General features: G+C 51.3%; 4 protein-coding genes across 4 annotated transcripts; 2 read left to right on the top strand and 2 right to left on the bottom strand.

Annotated features, from left to right (window-relative positions):
* Nucleotides 1–3,682: 3,682 nt before the first annotated feature.
* On the bottom strand, nucleotides 3,683–5,231 carry LOC120837237. The gene has a single exon (XM_040206478.2). The coding sequence runs from the start codon at nucleotides 5,191–5,193 to the stop codon at nucleotides 3,835–3,837; it is 1,359 nt and encodes a 452-aa protein (XP_040062412.1). The 5' UTR covers nucleotides 5,194–5,231; the 3' UTR covers nucleotides 3,683–3,834.
* Nucleotides 5,232–9,916: 4,685 nt separating this feature from the next.
* On the top strand, nucleotides 9,917–10,654 carry LOC120847602 (histone H2A-like). Its single transcript, XM_042291148.1, has one exon. It carries the CDS (start codon nucleotides 10,243–10,245, stop codon nucleotides 10,615–10,617), a length of 375 nt encoding a protein of 124 aa, XP_042147082.1. The 5' UTR covers nucleotides 9,917–10,242; the 3' UTR covers nucleotides 10,618–10,654.
* Nucleotides 10,655–11,200: 546 nt separating this feature from the next.
* On the bottom strand, nucleotides 11,201–12,206 carry LOC120837243 (histone H3-like). Its single transcript, XM_042291145.1, has one exon. The coding sequence runs from the start codon at nucleotides 11,992–11,994 to the stop codon at nucleotides 11,446–11,448; it is 549 nt and encodes a 182-aa protein (XP_042147079.1). The 5' UTR covers nucleotides 11,995–12,206; the 3' UTR covers nucleotides 11,201–11,445.
* Nucleotides 12,207–12,283: 77 nt separating this feature from the next.
* LOC120847569 (histone H1-III-like) lies at nucleotides 12,284–13,211 on the top strand. Its single transcript, XM_040219389.3, has one exon. It carries the CDS (start codon nucleotides 12,534–12,536, stop codon nucleotides 13,152–13,154), a length of 621 nt encoding a protein of 206 aa, XP_040075323.2. The 5' UTR covers nucleotides 12,284–12,533; the 3' UTR covers nucleotides 13,155–13,211.
* The last annotated feature ends 3,975 nt before the right edge of the window (nucleotides 13,212–17,186 follow it).

The raw sequence follows: 17,186 nt of genomic DNA, 5'->3' as shown, positions 1-17,186 counted from the left end.
GGTGAAACAGCTTTTCAAAAAAATATCCGGTGCCCGAAACTTGCTTATATTAAAATGTCTAACATGTGTATGTGTTCTAATACAGAAGATGAGTGCAATGTGGAAACTGAATGGCCTCACAGACAATTGTCAACGAGTTGGAATTTTTTATGAATTACCCTTTGTCGAGTCATCCTACTACCGATTGGCCTCTTCAATCAATTGCCCGTCGACAAATATTGTTGTTGGTTTATTTGCCATCTGCTGTAAGGGGAGAGTGTGGGGCTTGTCAAGCCGACATCTGCCAGCATTTTCATCACGCCTCCAGCGCCTGTACCGACTGACGCCGACGAGTTGGCCTAGAAATAAATACCCACGGACTATACTATAGCCGCTAAATATCTCTACGCGAGCATGATTTGTTTTCAAAGGGGCACCCGCCTGTCGGTGCTTCTTTGATTTATACATACGTCACGGTCAAAACGTTCCGCAGCTACTGAGTGAAGGCCGACCAACCTATTTTGTCCAATTGTCGGTGTATGGAAGATGAGAATGCCACTGCGTCAAAGACAAGACGTGTGCGAGCGTTGCTAAAAATAGAGACCACTATCGATGTTTTAGTATACATGGTTTCATTCTTAGTCAGAGCGCAAACAGAGGTTAGATGTCACGAAAACACATACACAAAGACAAGAAGCACTTTATCACGGCGCATTGTATGAGTTGTTATATTAGTGGGTGGAATCACCCAAACAAAGATAGTGAACGCCGTGGCGTTTAGGTGTTGAGCTGTTGGTGATGCTTGATCGGCGCAATGTGTCAGTCGAGCTCCAACTGAGGGTGATATGAGGCGGGGCAGCTCTGTGGTTTTACTTGTTGTTTATTCTTGTGTCTTTCGTTTTTGCGCGAAATATTGCGGATCACAACAGCTAGGCATCTTCGTCCGATGAAGCTCTGTTTTATTGATTGGCGTTTCATCGAATAGTGGACATTTCATCGAACACCGCTTCATTGAACGCCAACTCAAGTAGCTTGATCGAATTATGTTTCTGCTATCAAATTATTGCAGATATAATAACTACGCTCGTCATATTTTGTAAATAACGGTAGCCTTTAGCGAAAATTGTGTTGCATAGTTAGTTTTGGCCGTCAGCAAATAGTGAAAAATATCTATCTACCTATCTCTCTCTCTCTATATATATATATATATATACAAAGGCAAAAATGCGTACTGTCAGAGTTACTAATTCGAAGTTTACTACGACGTTTCGAGCGGGGACCACACTTCATCACCTAATGAAGAACGGTCCCCGCTCGAAACGTCGGAATAAACTTCGAATTAATAACTCTGACAGTACGCATTTTTGACTTTTTATATATATATATATATACATTTTACTAATACAATGTCTGGACATTTACACTTACCAAGTAACCATTTTCAGCTGTGATTTGAGACTGTGTTGCGCTTATCCCGCTCTTATTTATTTATTTTTTGTTTCTCTAGTTTCTGGCCTTTTTAGTATAGGCTTCCACCAGCTCGCTTGCGCGTGAACTCTAATTTCAAGTGAAACAAATTTGTAAATTAGGGTGACACTATATAGGTTTGAAATCCTATACCAATTTTATTGCCATTTGGTGAGCCACGTACGAATTTTGAAATATATCTTTTCATCCAAATAATCGATTAGTAAATCGAATAGCGATTCGGACGAATTTACTACGACGGGAAGAACGAATTTGCAAATCTCATGGCATTTAGGAAATTTCAGCCATCCTTGGTTTCCGATTGGTCGCGCTCAGTAGCGGCTCCCTCCGCACAGAGTAGCCTCGAGTCAGAATTCGCGGAGTCTCTACTGACCGGCCAAAAAAAGTGCGGCGCTTCAACTGCTCCCGCCCACACGACTTGATATATTTGTATACGCCCATGACATCGGCCGCGATCGGCGATTGAGGTTCCGTTAGCCGACGCAAGCGTCAGCGGACGTCTCATATTTCCATACTCTCATTTAACTACAGAAACACAAACAACAAAAAAATCATCCAGTTCATGTTCACTATGTTCACCACTGACAAGATAGTCGGTAGTCGACGAGTTTCCGTGCAAAGCCGATCAAAACGAGGCACCAGATCAACTTTTACGGCTGCCATCAGGAAAGATGTGGCTTGTCGCGTTCCCTCAACGTCACTCCGAATATTGTTTGTGCCCCGCGCACCATCCTCTTGTAGCAATATTTTTATTGTCCCCATGTGATTTCTTTTTTATGTTCTTACTGGTGTTTGATCATAATTCGGTCATTGAAATAGTTTTTGCTGCCGACCCTACCATTATTTTGACCCTCTGGCAGCAAAGGAATCTTATGCCGGCATTACACACGAAATAAGAATGTAGACACTCCGTCCCATATCTGAAATTACATCACAATGTGTTCACACAACTGTAGTGCAGAGGTACGATGAGCAGGGTCTGAGAAAATATTATTTTCAGTATTTTCAAAAGAGCGACGAAACAAAATAAAGAAAGGACCGCCTATCGGCAGCGCGTGCAAGCATAGGCAGTAGTGACAGGAAGGGCGAGGTGTGTCTTTCGTACGGCCGGCATCAACTCAAGCACTGTCCGAAGATGTACTCTGTTTTACTCGTAGGATTGCAACGCTGCGGAATGTAGGCGTGTGATTTCAGAAAGCGCGTCCTACCATTTCTACGCGCGAGTGCTCCTGCAACCCAAGCATTGTATACAGTTACGTCCTCGCGCCCGTGCCTTGGCCAGCCCCGTACACAACTTATGCAGTATCGAAAAGGCATAGTTCAAAATTGACGGTCCCACTTTTCCATACCGCTTCAAAACCCCATCTCGCTCAAATCACTTGGCAGCCGGACAATTTTGGCAGGGGGCCTCAAGTTGGGGATTATCCGGTACATTGTCCTCCCAACAATGAACGTGGGCGCGACGCGCCAGAGGGTGAACACGTGAAAGGAGGGGCGTAAGAGTGGAGAAGGAAACTCAAGGTCGCAAGCGACGGGAAAAAGGGTTTCGAAATTGGCGCGCAGGTTTTGCAGCATTTGCTCATACGGACAGCCAACGCCGCCCTGGTGGTTCAACTAATGTTTTGTTCAAGATGGCCGCCGTGGTACCGCAGCCTTAAGTGGGTCAGGGGGCCCACGCAAGGGGTGGCCCAGCGCGGGCGTTCCAAGAGGAGCTATCAGTTAGAACTTGCACAAAGAGTCCTCCCCGCTGAAGGCAGGAAAGAACGATAAAACTAAAAGCCAAGAAGCAGACGGAAAACGCGAGAGAGAGGCTGTCAAACAAGTCGGGCGCCAAGAAGGTACCGGACAAGAAGCAAAGCCAAAGACAGAAAAGATAAACAATACAGCCTAAAAGAGCTAAGTGGTTTAGGGGGCCCTCGCAAAGGGTGGGCCTGCGCGCGCGCGTTCTAAATGGAAGGCAGTTAAGTAAACAGAAAGGAAGAGAAGCTGAGTCTAAAGAGGAGGCTACAAGAAAGAAGATAAAAAAAAAAACAGTCCGGGGTGCAGCGCGAGGGGGAACCAAGGCGAATAAAGTAAAGAGAAGAAAAACGCGAGAGAGGAGCTGTCAATCAGCTCGGCAGCAAGGAGGAGAGATTACGGGAGAGGAGGACGCGACGCCCTGCAGGCCCTGCCTGGATAGCGATCGCGTCCCCCTCCGCCACGCGACCGGCGGAGAAACCGAGTTTCCCCGAAGGAGGGAAAGGAGGAGCGTTTTCGGCGGGCGGGCAGCAGCGCCAGGCCAGGCCTTCCTAGTGGGGTGAGCTTTCCCCGAAGCTCTGCGGCTGTCGTCTGCTACAGCTCCTTTGTCTCTTGCGCGACCGTTGCAGCCTAGATCTCGCCGGCCAGCCCCGTCTCGACGAGGAATCCTGCGAGCGCTGTTAGGGCACTTTGCGCCGCCTTACCTTGCGGTCTGATTAGAGTTTCAAAGCTGTTCGTGCTACATCCAAGAGTGATGTAGCGACGAAACAATCGCTCACGTTCCTCGCCGAAGTCCGGGCACTCGCGGAGGAGATGATCGGCGTCCGCGACGGCCGCCGCGCATCTCGGGCAGCTTCGGTCGCCGTCGTCTCGCCACCTCGCTCTGTAGTCGGGGGTGAAGGCGCTGCTCGTGCGCAGCCTGTGGATCACCGCCGCTTCGCCTCGCCGCATGTTCCTCGGGGGCCTCGGGGGCAGGGGCCCGTGCTCGAGCTCGGGGTGGCGGGCTGCCACCACTCTTCTGACCAACAGGCGTGCATCGGAGAAGGCCGGGACCTCGGAGATCGGGTATGCAGGATCCTCCTGCGCTTCGGCGGCAAGGCGATCTGCTCTTTCATTACCTGCTATTCCACAGTGTGCAGGAACCCATTGGAAGGCCAGCGTCCATCCCCGGCGCTGCAGCTCGATGGCTTTTTGGGCCACCACCTTGGCCAGTGCTGGGGCCCTGTCCAGGTTCTTCAGGAGTCCGAGAGCAGCCTTGGAGTCACAGAGTATCACCAGGCGGTCTGGCTGCCCCTCGGTGTCCACGATGGACAGTGCCAGGATCAGCGCCGCCAGCTCAGCTGTCGTGGAGGTCGCCTGGAAAGAGAGCCTCTCGGCGGCCGTGCGGCCGGTGTCCTCCGACACGGCCGCGGCGCTGGCCGAGTGGCTCGCCGGATTTACAGACCCGTCCGTGAACGTCTTCGCCCAGCCCAGGAAGTGCTCGTGGATATGATGCTCCGCGTGCTGCCTCGCCGTCGTCTCAGCCATGTGCCTCTTTGGTGCATCGAGACCTGCGTTCAGTTCGACTCGCAGCGGGGGCTCCTCGCTCGGTGGTGGTGGTGTAGGGTTGTTCCCCGGGCCGCCCGCGATCCGAAAAAGTTCCCTCGCGTGCGCGGCGAGTTGGGACCGTGTGCGTTGTAAAATACGCTCGGGCAGCCCGGTTGTGCCCCTCGACTCACCGATCCGGATGAGGTGCCGCATCGCTCGTTCGGCCGCTGCGAGTCTTACCGTGGTGACGCCTGCATCGTTCAGTGTGTGGCGCGAGGAGGCCGTGCGGGGGACTCCGAGGCAGACGCGAAGTGCAGTGCGTTGCATCCGTTCGAGCAGTTCCCACTGGTTCTCTGTGAGTGTTAGTAGCGGCAGTGCGTACAGTGCGCGAGAAAGAATCAATCCCTTGTAGAGGGTCAACAGCATACCCTGTGAGGTTCCGCGGCGAGTACCTGCAAGCATTTGGATTATACGCGCGTGGCGTCGGCACTTACGGATTACCTCTGAAACCGCAGGAGCCCATGTGGCTTTCCTGTCCAGTTGCACCCCCAGGTAAGCTGCTTGCTTCTTGATTGGAATTTCTGTGCCGCCTGCTTTGATTGACATTGAGAAGCGATATGTGTAGTGGGGGGCATTGCACAGAACGACGGACTTGCTCGGGGAGAGGGACAGGCCGAGCAGGGAAAGATAGTGCTCAATGTTGGTGACTCCTCTCTGCAAAGCTTTCCGCACGGCCCCTCGGTGCCATCCCCGAGCAGTTGCCCAAAGTGCAATGTCGTCTGCGTAAACCGCTATTTGGAGGCGCTTGACTCCCTTTTGGCCAATGTTTATGATTTGCGGGAGGGCCGACATAGCCACATTAAATAGCAAGGGGGAAAGCACGCCCCCCTGGGGGACGCCACACTTGATTTTCCTGGGAGTGCTGAGTCCCTTGGCTGCTCGTACCTGCGCCTCTCTGCCGCTGAGATACGCCCTCACGTAACGGAGCGGTCGGCCCTCGATTCCTGACAGCCTGAGCATGTCCAGAATTGCTGAGTGTTTGACGGCGTCGAATGCTTTAGACACATCGAGAAGGACGACTCCCGTCGTCCATCTCTTTGCCTTGCTTTCCTCGAGCGTGGTCACCAGATCCGCGATGGCGTCTGCGGTGCAGTGATGCCGTCGGAATCCACACGTGCTTTCCGGGTACCCGCCCACCGACTCGAGATGGTATTCGAGTCGGCTTTTCACCATTCGTTCGAGTAGTTTCCCCATGCACGACGTGAGCGCGATGGGTCGGAACGAGCTGGGATCTTTTCTGGGCTTACCCGGCTTGGGGATCGGGACGACGACTGCCGAACGCCATTCGGAAGGGATGTTGGCGTCTCGCCACGCTCGATTGAACAATTCTAGCAGCGCTGGGTAGCTCGCTTTGTCGAGGTTTCTCAGCGCTGCAGCGGTGACGCCGTCTGCTCCGGGGGCCGACTTTTTACGTGGGAGCGATGCCAGGGCGCGTTCCAACTCGTGTAGCTGGAAGTCTCCGAGCCCCTCTGTCATCTGGGGCTTCGCGTGCCACTTCCAGTCTCGCCATCCGGGCGGTGCATCTCGGGCGGCAGGCGCGGGTGGGGGGGAGAGCAGTGCGTCCGCTAGAAGTTCTCGGACGTCTGCATCAGAAATGTTAAGCGCGAGTGCCATACCTGCAATAGGATCTCGCGGTCCCGGTCGGTTGCAGAGGGTCTTGGCCATTTTCCACGCCTTGGTGGCCCCGCGGGGGCCGTCGAAGGACTCACACTTCTGCTTCCATTGCTCCCTGGCGAGCCTCTTACCGTGTCGCTTGAAGAGTGCATCCTGGCGTCGGTAGCGGAGTGTGTCCTCGTGACGGCCCGTCCGCAGGGCCACCCTCTGTGCCTGGCGTCTTTGTGCTCGAAGTTGGAGCCAGCGAAAGTCAGGATTAGGACGCTCAACGGGGATACTCACTGACGTGGTGGCCTCTTTGAGTGCGGCGCCGATGGCCTGGCTGTCAAGGGGCCAGCCCATCGCCTCGTACTGGCGGAGGAAGGCACGATACCTGTCCCAGTGGACCACCTTGCACGTTCGATTGGGTGGCCGTGGGGCAGGTCCCGATGTTATGGGAACGTGGTCGCTCCCCCAGCTGTCTTGCTCGAGCACCGTGGTCAGTGGGAATCGCGCCGAGCAGAACGTTAAATCGAGTACGCTCCGCTCGACGCCTCGTCCGATGAATGTGGGCTGCCCTGTTCCGCTGTACTCCAAGTCGGTTTGGGCGAGGGCCTCCTGCAAACGCTTGCCGCGCGCGGTCGTTTTCCTGTCCCCCCACAGCTCGTTGTGCGAGTTAAAGTCTCCGCCGAGAATGATTATGCCCTGCTCTCGCGCGTGAATTTGTTTTACAACCTCTCCACCCCACGCCGCGTTGGGGTGAACGTAGCAAGAAAAGATAGAAAATGTCTGGTTATTTTTCTTTACCCGAATACCTACAAGTTCCGAAGTGTCCGAGCAGTAATCGGCGCTCTCGATCCGGCAGTGGGTCGCGTCTTTGTGGACGAGCACGGCCGCCCAGGGTTGTTTTTCCCGGCCGGGGCAGCAGTAGGTGGTGTAGCTGGGAATGGTTAGTTTGCTCACGTCCATTTTTGGCTCCTGCAGCAGCACCACCTCGTACGCCCTTGCCAAGAGTTCTGCCCTCAGGTGGGTGAGGCGGTTGCCGAGCCCGTTCGCGTTCCACTGGAGGATCGAGGGACAACCTTTCACAGCATTAGGCTTACTTGTTTTCTTAGGGCCTGTAGGCATTCTCAGTTCCTTGCCGCGAACGTTGCATCCCCGCGGTGATGCTGTGTAGTAAGGTCCCCTCCGGGATCATGGCTGTAGCCTGCCGATTCTTGAGGAAAAGCGGGATTAGTGTTTGGAGCAGATCCTCCAGGGTGTGGATCATGTCGCGCATTTCCTGCGCGGTGGGGGGCGTGTCCGTCTCGTCCCGCCGAGGGGAATCCCCGGCGCTGTCTCCTGGGGAGGCTGCGGGGAAGGGGGGTGAGGGGGGCACCTGTTCTTGCTGGGGGAGAGGCCTCTCCTTCTCGCCACCGGGTCGGTCGTCCGCGCGGGGAGAGGAGGATCCTCGCAGGTGCCGTGCGTCAGCTGGGCGCCGGTCATTGACCCCTCGCTGCTGCTGTTGGCTGTCTGGACGGTAGGACCTGCGATAGACCTCCTTCCGCCGCTGCGGCTTACCGACTTCGGGGATTTTGGCGCTGGGTTCCGTGTTAGTGGAGGCCTCTCTTGTCTTGACTTGTGGGGGCTGTGGGGCGACTGGGGGGATTAGTTCGCGAGTCGCACTCACCGCGTTTGGCCGACTGCGCGCTTCCAGCGTTGGGAAAGTGTCTCCCCAGACTGAGCTCGCTGGGAGCACGCTGGTCTGCCACGCGGGAGTCTGGCTGGCTCCGCTGTGCATCCAGGGGGGCGGGGTGGCGGTCTGCTCCTGCGCGCGCTGCGTGCTGCGCTCGCTTGCCTTTTTCTTGTGGAGTTCGGCGGCGACACGTTTGGCCTCCTTCCAGCTGCAGCCGGTGTCGCGGACTGCCTCGGCCTCGCGCTTGTGTTGTTGGTACACGCTGCATCCCTTGTCGAATGCAGCGTGTCTGCACTTGCAGTTGGGGCAAATGGGGGTGAGTTTTGTCGCGCACTTACCCCGAGGGTGCCTGCCCCTGCATGTTGGGCAGGCAGTGGGCAGCGTGCACGCGGACTGCACGTGGCCGAAGCGTCCGCATCCCCAGCACTGCGTTGGCCGGACGTGTCGTGCCTCCACGACAAACTCGATGTCGTAGATCAGGACCGTGGCTGGTAGGGGTCCGCCGAAGAAGAGCTCCGCGTACCGTCCTCCGCTGAACCGTCTGATGTGGTCCACGGGTACCTCGCTTTCGAGGCCTCGGGTCAGCTGTTCTGTTGCGTCATTGGGGCAAAGTCCGCGGATTACGCCGATACTCACCGCTCTGGCCGGCGCGAGGGTGGCATGGAGAGGGAGGCTCGCCAGCTTGTCGGTGCCTAGGAGGCGGTGGGTCATTGCCGCGCTCGTTGTCTCGACCGCCATCACGTTTCGCCTGAGATTGAAACGTGTGGCGGCCGCCTTGCCGCCCGTGACCTGTCGAAGGCCCTGCGCCAAGGAGACTCTGTTCTCCAGGGTTAGCTTACCTGTTCCCGTTGGGCGGAGCAGGACTGTGGACCCCTTTGCGGGGAGTTCGTCTAAGGAGGGAATTGGTTGGTTACCCTTGCCTGTGTTTGTCTTACGTGAGGCCCCGGATGTTGGGGGGCTTGTCACTGTGGGGGGGGTTGTCGCTCGGGGAAGGGTTGCTGCACCATCCTTCCTTTTTTGGTGCAGTTCCTCGATGAGGGTGTTGCAGTCCTTGTTGCCTGCTGCCTGAAGTGCTGCAAACTGGTTGGAGGTGTTTACAGTCACCTGGAGTTGGTCGTCATCCTCCTCGGAGGTGTTGTCAAGTGTTGAGTCACTGGGGCTCAATGTTGTGTCCCCGCTTGCTTCGGAGGGGCTGTCGCTGTTCTCGCAGTCGTGGAACAGGTCCCTTACTTCGTCCAGGAGCCGATCTGCATTTGGGTGCACTAAACCGGCACTTTTCAGTACACCTAGGATGGCGTCCGGTCGGGGGACGCCATCCTTCGGGGGCTCGTCGCGCGCCACGTGGGCGCCGTCCTCGTGGCTCTCGGGTGCCACGCGGAGGCTAGCCTCCGCGCGGGATCCGGTCCCCACGAGGTTTTCCGCGTTGTCCACGTGGCTCGCGCCGGCTGGCGGTAACGAATGGTTACCGTCTGTGTTTGGTTTGGGCTTCATGGCCCTGCTCCGCAGCAGGTACCCCGAGGGGTCCTCTGTCTCCTTTGAGTGGTCCGTGGTCAGTTGGTCCGGGGGCATGCCTGCGTCGGTGCCCTCCCGAGGGAGGGCAGGGGGAAACTACAAACTGTTTAAATAAAGGTCCCTCCGCCTCTTTAAGGCAGAAGGATCTTTAACACTAACTAGCTCTACTCTATCTTAATTCTTCTTCACATTACGAAGTTAGGGTTAAAGCTAAGACTAAATTCAAAATGGCGCTTAAATTGGAGCTAACAAATCACACGTCTACTTTATTTGCCAACTCTTCTAAAAGTCCTCAACCCCTGAAATTTTCGTTTTCTTTGCTCTTTTTATAGGTTTTCACAGCATTCTGAAAAATGTGCTCCGATTGGCCAGCATTCTAGAGCGCGGGAAACAGTGCGCTGTGATTGGAGTACGCCCAAAATAAAGCTTCGCGATTGGTTGCTGCGCGAACCAATGAGCAAGCAGTTGAAACTACAATTTTTTGGGAGAGGGTTTTGGGAGAGGAGTGCTATGAAGCAGAGGCAGTGCAAGGCGAAAACGCGCTCTTGCAGCGCCCCCCAAGCGGAGAGGACTGGCACTTCCTTTGATTTTCTGCTTCTCGATGCGCTGACTCCCTCACTCACTCAGTGTTCGTTGGTTTGTTCGGTTGTCCACTTCTCACCTCCACCAAGATGTCTGGGCGCGGAAAAGGAGGCAAGGCAAAGGGCAAGAGCAAGACCCGTTCCAGCCGCGCGGGGCTCCAGTTTCCCGTGGGAAGGATCCACCGACTACTGCGAAAGGGCAACTACGCGGAGCGAGTAGGTGCCGGTGCCCCCGTCTACTTGGCGGCCGTACTCGAGTACCTGGCTGCCGAAGTGCTCGAGCTGGCAGGAAACGCGGCCAGGGACAACAAGAAAACTAGGATCATCCCTCGACACCTGCAGCTGGCCATTCGCAACGACGAAGAGCTCAACAAGCTGCTGTCCGGCGTTACCATCGCGCAAGGAGGTGTCCTGCCCAACATCCAGGCCGTCCTCCTTCCCAAGAAGACCGAGAAGAAGGCCTAAACCATCCCGCGGCATCCGCTACAGAAAAACGGTCCTTTTCAGGACCACTCACGACTTGAGTACAGGATACTCATTTCCGTGCGCTAGTCTTCCGTGTCTCTAAACGCTCGGGTATGTGCAATTCAATTTCCTTTTTGTGCAATGCCGACAGTGTTTCTCTTTCATCACCTACAGGCCTTGAATGCCACTCTTAGGCATTCTCCCATGCATAATATTTACGCTGCGTTTAATGCCAAATTCTTTCACGTGTGCGAATTGCCCGAACAAGACTTGCTGTCGGGTGCAAAGGCCAGCATTGCTTGTTATTTGAACTCGTAAAACCACCGCTGCACTGCCTCGCTTTGAGAGGATTTGAAGCTGTTTCTACGAGAGTCAACAATCGGAGCAGCATTTCCCCGAAACCGGCAGAGGGCAATAAATGTTGTGGACATCCCTCAAAAACAGATAATTACTCCACGGGTTTTTGTTGGTCGAATCTATAATCGTGATATTCGCTGATTGCTAGAAAATGAACCCTGTAATGTCTCGGGAAAGGTTTTTTTCTTCTTTATTTATTTCATTGAACAACACTTTAGAAAACAAGGAACACATGAAGGAATCGTTGGAAGCAACTGCGAACGGAGCACTTGGCACAATGCAAACTAGTTCAAAATGGGAGAATAAATAGAAAGTACTCACAGCTTTTGAACTCCTGCACTTGGAACAAGTCAGCATCGGAGATTGAGACACGGGAGGACGTCGCTTTACACATGTCCGAAAAGCATGTCTGATGTGGCCCTGAAGAGGGCCGTTTTTGTGGCGTTGCCTGCCGCTTCCAAAGAAGCGACATTAAGCGCGTTCACCGCGGATGCGACGAGCCAGCTGGATGTCCTTAGGCATGATGGTTACCCGCTTGGCGTGGATGGCACAGAGGTTGGTGTCTTCGAAGAGACCGACCAAGTAGGCCTCGCTGGCCTCCTGCAGGGCCATTACAGCCGAGCTCTGGAAGCGGAGGTCCGTCTTGAAATCTTGCGCGATCTCCCGCACTAGCCTCTGGAAGGGCAGCTTGCGGATGAGCAGCTCAGTCGACTTCTGGTAACGACGAATCTCACGCAGCGCGACCGTGCCCGGCCTGTAGCGATGCGGCTTCTTGACTCCACCGGTTGCAGGAGCACTCTTCCGGGCGGCCTTCGTAGCCAGCTGCTTGCACGGTGCTTTTCCTCCCGTGCTCTTGCGGGCGGTCTGCTTCGTACGGGCCATTCCGAAACGTTGGGACAATAAAACGAGAGAGCTAGCAAACAGCAACACACCTCGACTCCTGACGACCAACTGCCTCAGCGCGAGTGGCGAAACTTCCTTCCCGACAAGGCCTCTCGGCCAATCAGAGAGCTTGTTCATTCTGGATGCTGTTTTGGGCAAGTTTCTTGCGAGGGACAGCGCACGTGGCTCGCTAGGACAATATTTCACGATTGAAGTGATCTAAACTTGTGGGGATAATGTGGAACCAACGTTAGAGCACAGAATCGAGCAAAAATTAGACTCCCAACCTTGTTATTTTAGAAACGGCACGGTTATAAACATTCGTTACCTTCTCCAGTGGGCCGCGCTCGCCTCTCGTCCAATCAGCGCGCTTGTTCATTCTTGGATGCTGTTTTGGGCGACTTTCTTGTGAGGGCCTATGCGCTTGGCTCCGTAAAATAATTTTTCTCGATCGAAGTAACTCAGACTTGTGAGGATAATGTGGAACCTATATTAGAGCACAGAATCGAGCAAAAATTAGACTCCAAACTTTGTTATTTTAGAAACGGCATGGTTACAAACATTCGTCACCTTCGAAGGGCTTCTCCCGGAGGTTCGCGCTCGCCTCTCTCGGCCAATGAGCGCTTGTTCTAGACGGTTTTTTTTCAGTCTCTCTCTGCTTACGATTAGAGTGGGTCATGTCCGAAGAAGTGTCCGCTCCTGCTGGGGTCGCGGCCCCCGCTGCCCTCAAGAGCCCCAAAAAGGCTTCCACGAAAGTGTCCAAGGGAAAGGCAAAGGCCGTGCCAACGCATCCCAAGGTGTCCGCAATGGTGACAGCATCCATCAGTGCGCTTAAGGAACGTGGTGGTTCATCTCTACAAGCCATCAAGAAATACATGTCTGCCAACTACAAGGTGGACGTCGAGAAGCTGTCTCCTTTCATCCGCAAGTATCTCAAGTCTGCCGTGGCTGCGGGAGCATTGGTGCAGACCAAGGGCAAGGGAGCTACCGGATCGTTCAAGCTGTCAGCCAAGTCCGACAAGCCCTCACCTGCTGCTAGGAAGCCCAAAAAGGAGGCCGGTGCTGCAAAGAAGCGCCCAGCCTCGGCAACTGCCGGTGCGGCCAGGAAGAAGAAGCCCGGGACTGCCAAGAAGTCGCCCGCAAAGAGGGCCAAGTCGGCCAAGCCCAAGTCGGCCAAGCCGAAAAAGCCAAAGGCAGAGAAGAAGGCTGCAGCACCCAAGAGCCCCAAGAAACCCAAGGCAGCAAAAAAGACCCCTGCCAAGAAGCCGGCTGCAAAGAAGGCTTCCTCCAAGAAATAGGTCTTCTCCTGGATATCCAGAGCGAAAAACAAAACGGCCCTCATCAGGGCCATAATTCGTTTGCATATCGGGGGATATGCACTTGCGTGGCATGCAGCTCCCGTGTCTCTCGCCACCTCTCTGTTCCAGCCTCGGTAAGCTGATTCCTGCTCTTTTTCAATGTGCACGAGGCATACTTGGTGTTATATTATTGTTTGTTCCCCTGTTAGCAGCATTTTATCTTTGTGTGTGGTACTCGTGAAGTCGTGGAGGCCCGCTTCACGCTCGAGCCGCGATTCGATCGCCTAAGATCAGGCGAAAATAAAAACAAAAAAAAAACTACTCGCTTTAGAACAGTCTTTTTTTCTGTCCTCTTAGCGCACACCTTTTTTTTCGCGGCACACGAAATTAAGAATCTGTATCTACGTTTATTACTACCTCTTTTAAACTTAAATCGACCAGCCGCCCTGACCGCTTGAAAACTAGTTTTGGCTTCCAAGTAAGAGGTTAGATCGAAATATGAAGAAAAGTAACTCCGTTTAAATTCAAATAATTTTTACACCTATTAGAGAAGTTCATTAGCTTTCGGAAAATATATACTTCGCTATGCGTAAAAATATTTTTCGTTGCGTTAGAGAGTGAAACAGGTCAAGCTGTAGAGTCCGGCGCGCGCTCGAGCCGCGATTCGATCGTCCAAGATCAGGCAAAAATTAAAGATAAAAAGAACTACTCGCTTCAGAAGAGTCTCTTTTTTTGTGCTCTTAGCGCACACGTTTTTTGAGCGGCACACAAAATTAAGAATCTGCATCTGCGTTTATTATTACCTTTTTAAACTCAAATCGACCATCCACCCAGAGCGCCCGAAAACTTGTTTTGCCTTCCAAGTAAGTGGTTAGATCAAAATATGAAGAAGAATAACTCCGTTTAAATTCAAATAATTTTGACACCTATTAGAGAAGTTCATTAGCTTTCGGAAAATATATACTTCGCTATGCGTAAAAATATTTTTCGTTGCGTTAGAGAGTGAAACAGGTCAAGCTGTAGAGTCCGGCGCGCGCTCGAGCCGCGATTCGATCGTCCAAGATCAGGCAAAAATTAAAGATAAAAAGAACTACTCGCTTCAGAAGAGTCTCTTTTTCTGTGCTCTTAGCGCACACGTTTTTTGAGCGGCACACAAAATTAAGAATCTGCATCTGCGTTTATTATTACCTTTTTAAACTCAAATCGACCATCCATCCAGAGCGCCCGAAAACTTGTTTTGCCTTCCAAGTAAGTGGTTAGATCAAAATATGAAGAATAACTCCGTTTAAATTCAAATAATTTTGACACCTATTAGAGAAGTTCATTAGCTTTCGGAAAATATATACTTCGCTATGCGTAAAAATATTTTTCGTTGCGTTAGAGAGTGAAACAGGTCAAGCTGTAGAGTCCGGCGCGCGCTCGAGCCGCGATTCGATCGTCCAAGATCAGGCAAAAATTAAAGATAAAAAGAACTACTCGCTTCAGAAGAGTCTCTTTTTCTGTGCTCTTAGCGCACACGTTTTTTGAGCGGCACACAAAATTAAGAATCTGCATCTGCGTTTATTATTACCTTTTTAAACTCAAATCGACCATCCACCCAGAGCGCCCGAAAACTTGTTTTGCCTTCCAAGTAAGTGGTTAGATCAAAATATGAAGAAGAATAACTCCGTTTAAATTCAAATAATTTTGACACCTATTAGAGAAGTTCATTAGCTTTCGGAAAATATATACTTCGCTATGCGTAAAAATATTTTTCGTTGCGTTAGAGAGTGAAACAGGTCAAGCTGTAGAGTCCGGCGCGCGCTCGAGCCGCGATTCGATCGTCCAAGATCAGGCAAAAATTAAAGATAAAAAGAACTACTCGCTTCAGAAGAGTCTCTTTTTCTGTGCTCTTAGCGCACACGTTTTTTGAGCGGCACACAAAATTAAGAATCTGCATCTGCGTTTATTATTACCTTTTTAAACTCAAATCGACCATCCACCCAGAGCGCCCGAAAACTTGTTTTGCCTTCCAAGTAAGTGGTTAGATCGAAATATGAAGAAGAATAACTCCGTTTAAATTCAAATAATTTTGACACCTATTAGAGAAGTTCATTAGCTTTCGGAAAATATCTACTTCGCTATGCGTAAAAATATTTTTCGTTGCGTTAGAGAGTGAAACAGGTCAAGCTGTAGAGTCCGGCGCGCGCTCGAGCCGCGATTCGATCGTCCAAGATCAGGCAAAAATTAAAGATAAAAAGAACTACTCGCTTCAGAAGAGTCTCTTTTTCTGTGCTCTTAGCGCACACGTTTTTTGAGCGGCACACAAAATTAAGAATCTGCATCTGCGTTTATTATTACCTTTTTAAACTCAAATCGACCATCCACCCAGAGCGCCCGAAAACTTGTTTTGCCTTCCAAGTAAGTGGTTAGATCGAAATATGAAGAAGAATAACTCCGTTTAAATTCAAATTATTTGACACCTATTAGAGAAGTTCATTAGCTTTCGGAAAATATATACTTCGCTATGCGTAAAAATATTTTTCGTTGCGTTAGAGAGTGAAACAGGTCAAGCTGTAGAGTCCGGCGCGCGCTCGAGCCGCGATTCGATCGTCCAAGATCAGGCAAAAATTAAAGATAAAAAGAACTGCTCGCTTCAGAAGAGTCTCTTTTTCTGTGCTCTTAGCGCACACGTTTTTTGAGCGGCACACAAAATTAAGAATCTGCATCTGCGTTTATTATTACCTTTTTAAACTCAAATCGACCATCCACCCAGAGCGCCCGAAAACTTGTTTTGCCTTCCAAGTAAGTGGTTAGATCAAAATATGAAGAAGAATAACTCCGTTTAAATTCAAATAATTTTGACACCTATTAGAGAAGTTCATTAGCTTTCGGAAAATATATACTTCGCTATGCGTAAAAATATTTTTCGTTGCGTTAGAGAGTGAAACAGGTCAAGCTGTAGAGTCCGGCGCGCGCTCGAGCCGCGATTCGATCGTCCAAGATCAGGCAAAAATTAAAGATAAAAAGAACTACTCGCTTCAGAAGAGTCTCTTTTTCTGTGCTCTTAGCGCACACGTTTTTTGAGCGGCACACAAAATTAAGAATCTGCATCTGCGTTTATTATTACCTTTTTAAACTCAAATCGACCATCCACCCAGAGCGCCCGAAAACTTGTTTTGCCTTCCAAGTAAGTGGTTAGATCAAAATATGAAGAAGAATAACTCCGTTTAAATTCAAATAATTTTGACACCTATTAGAGAAGTTCATTAGCTTTCGGAAAATATATACTTCGCTATGCGTAAAAATATTTTTCGTTGCGTTAGAGAGTGAAACAGGTCAAGCTGTAGAGTCCGGCGCGCGCTCGAGCCGCGATTCGATCGTCCAAGATCAGGCAAAAATTAAAGATAAAAAGAACTACTCGCTTCAGAAGAGTCTCTTTTTCTGTGCTCTTAGCGCACACGTTTTTTGAGCGGCACACAAAATTAAGAATCTGCATCTGCGTTTATTATTACCTTTTTAAACTCAAATCGACCATCCACCCAGAGCGCCCGAAAACTTGTTTTGCCTTCCAAGTAAGTGGTTAGATCGAAATATGAAGAAGAATAACTCCGTTTAAATTCAAATAATTTTGACACCTATTAGAGAAGTTCATTAGCTTTCGGAAAATATATACTTCGCTATGCGTAAAAATATTTTTCGTTGCGTTAGAGAGTGAAACAGGTCAAGCTGTAGAGTCCGGCGCGCGCTCGAGCCGCGATTCGATCGTCCAAGATCAGGCAAAAATTAAAGATAAAAAGAACTACTCGCTTCAGAAGAGTCTCTTTTTCTGTGCTCTTAGCGCACACGTTTTTTGAGCGGCACACAAAATTAAGAATCTGCATCTGCGTTTATTATTACCTTTTTAAACTCAAATCGACCATCCACCCAGAGCGCCCGAAAACTTGTTTTGCCTTCCAAGTAAGTGGTTAGATCGAAATATGAAGAAGAATAACTCCGTTTAAATTCAAATAATTTTGACACCTATTAGAGAAGTTCATTAGCTTTCGGAAA

The sequence above is a fragment of the Ixodes scapularis genome, unplaced genomic scaffold (genome assembly GCF_016920785.2).
Source record: "Ixodes scapularis isolate PalLabHiFi unplaced genomic scaffold, ASM1692078v2 PGA_scaffold22__2_contigs__length_789307, whole genome shotgun sequence".
NCBI classification, from domain to species: domain Eukaryota; kingdom Metazoa; phylum Arthropoda; class Arachnida; order Ixodida; family Ixodidae; genus Ixodes; species Ixodes scapularis.
Note: the sequence above shows the minus strand (reverse complement) of the source record. Positions and strands in the feature narration are given on the sequence as shown.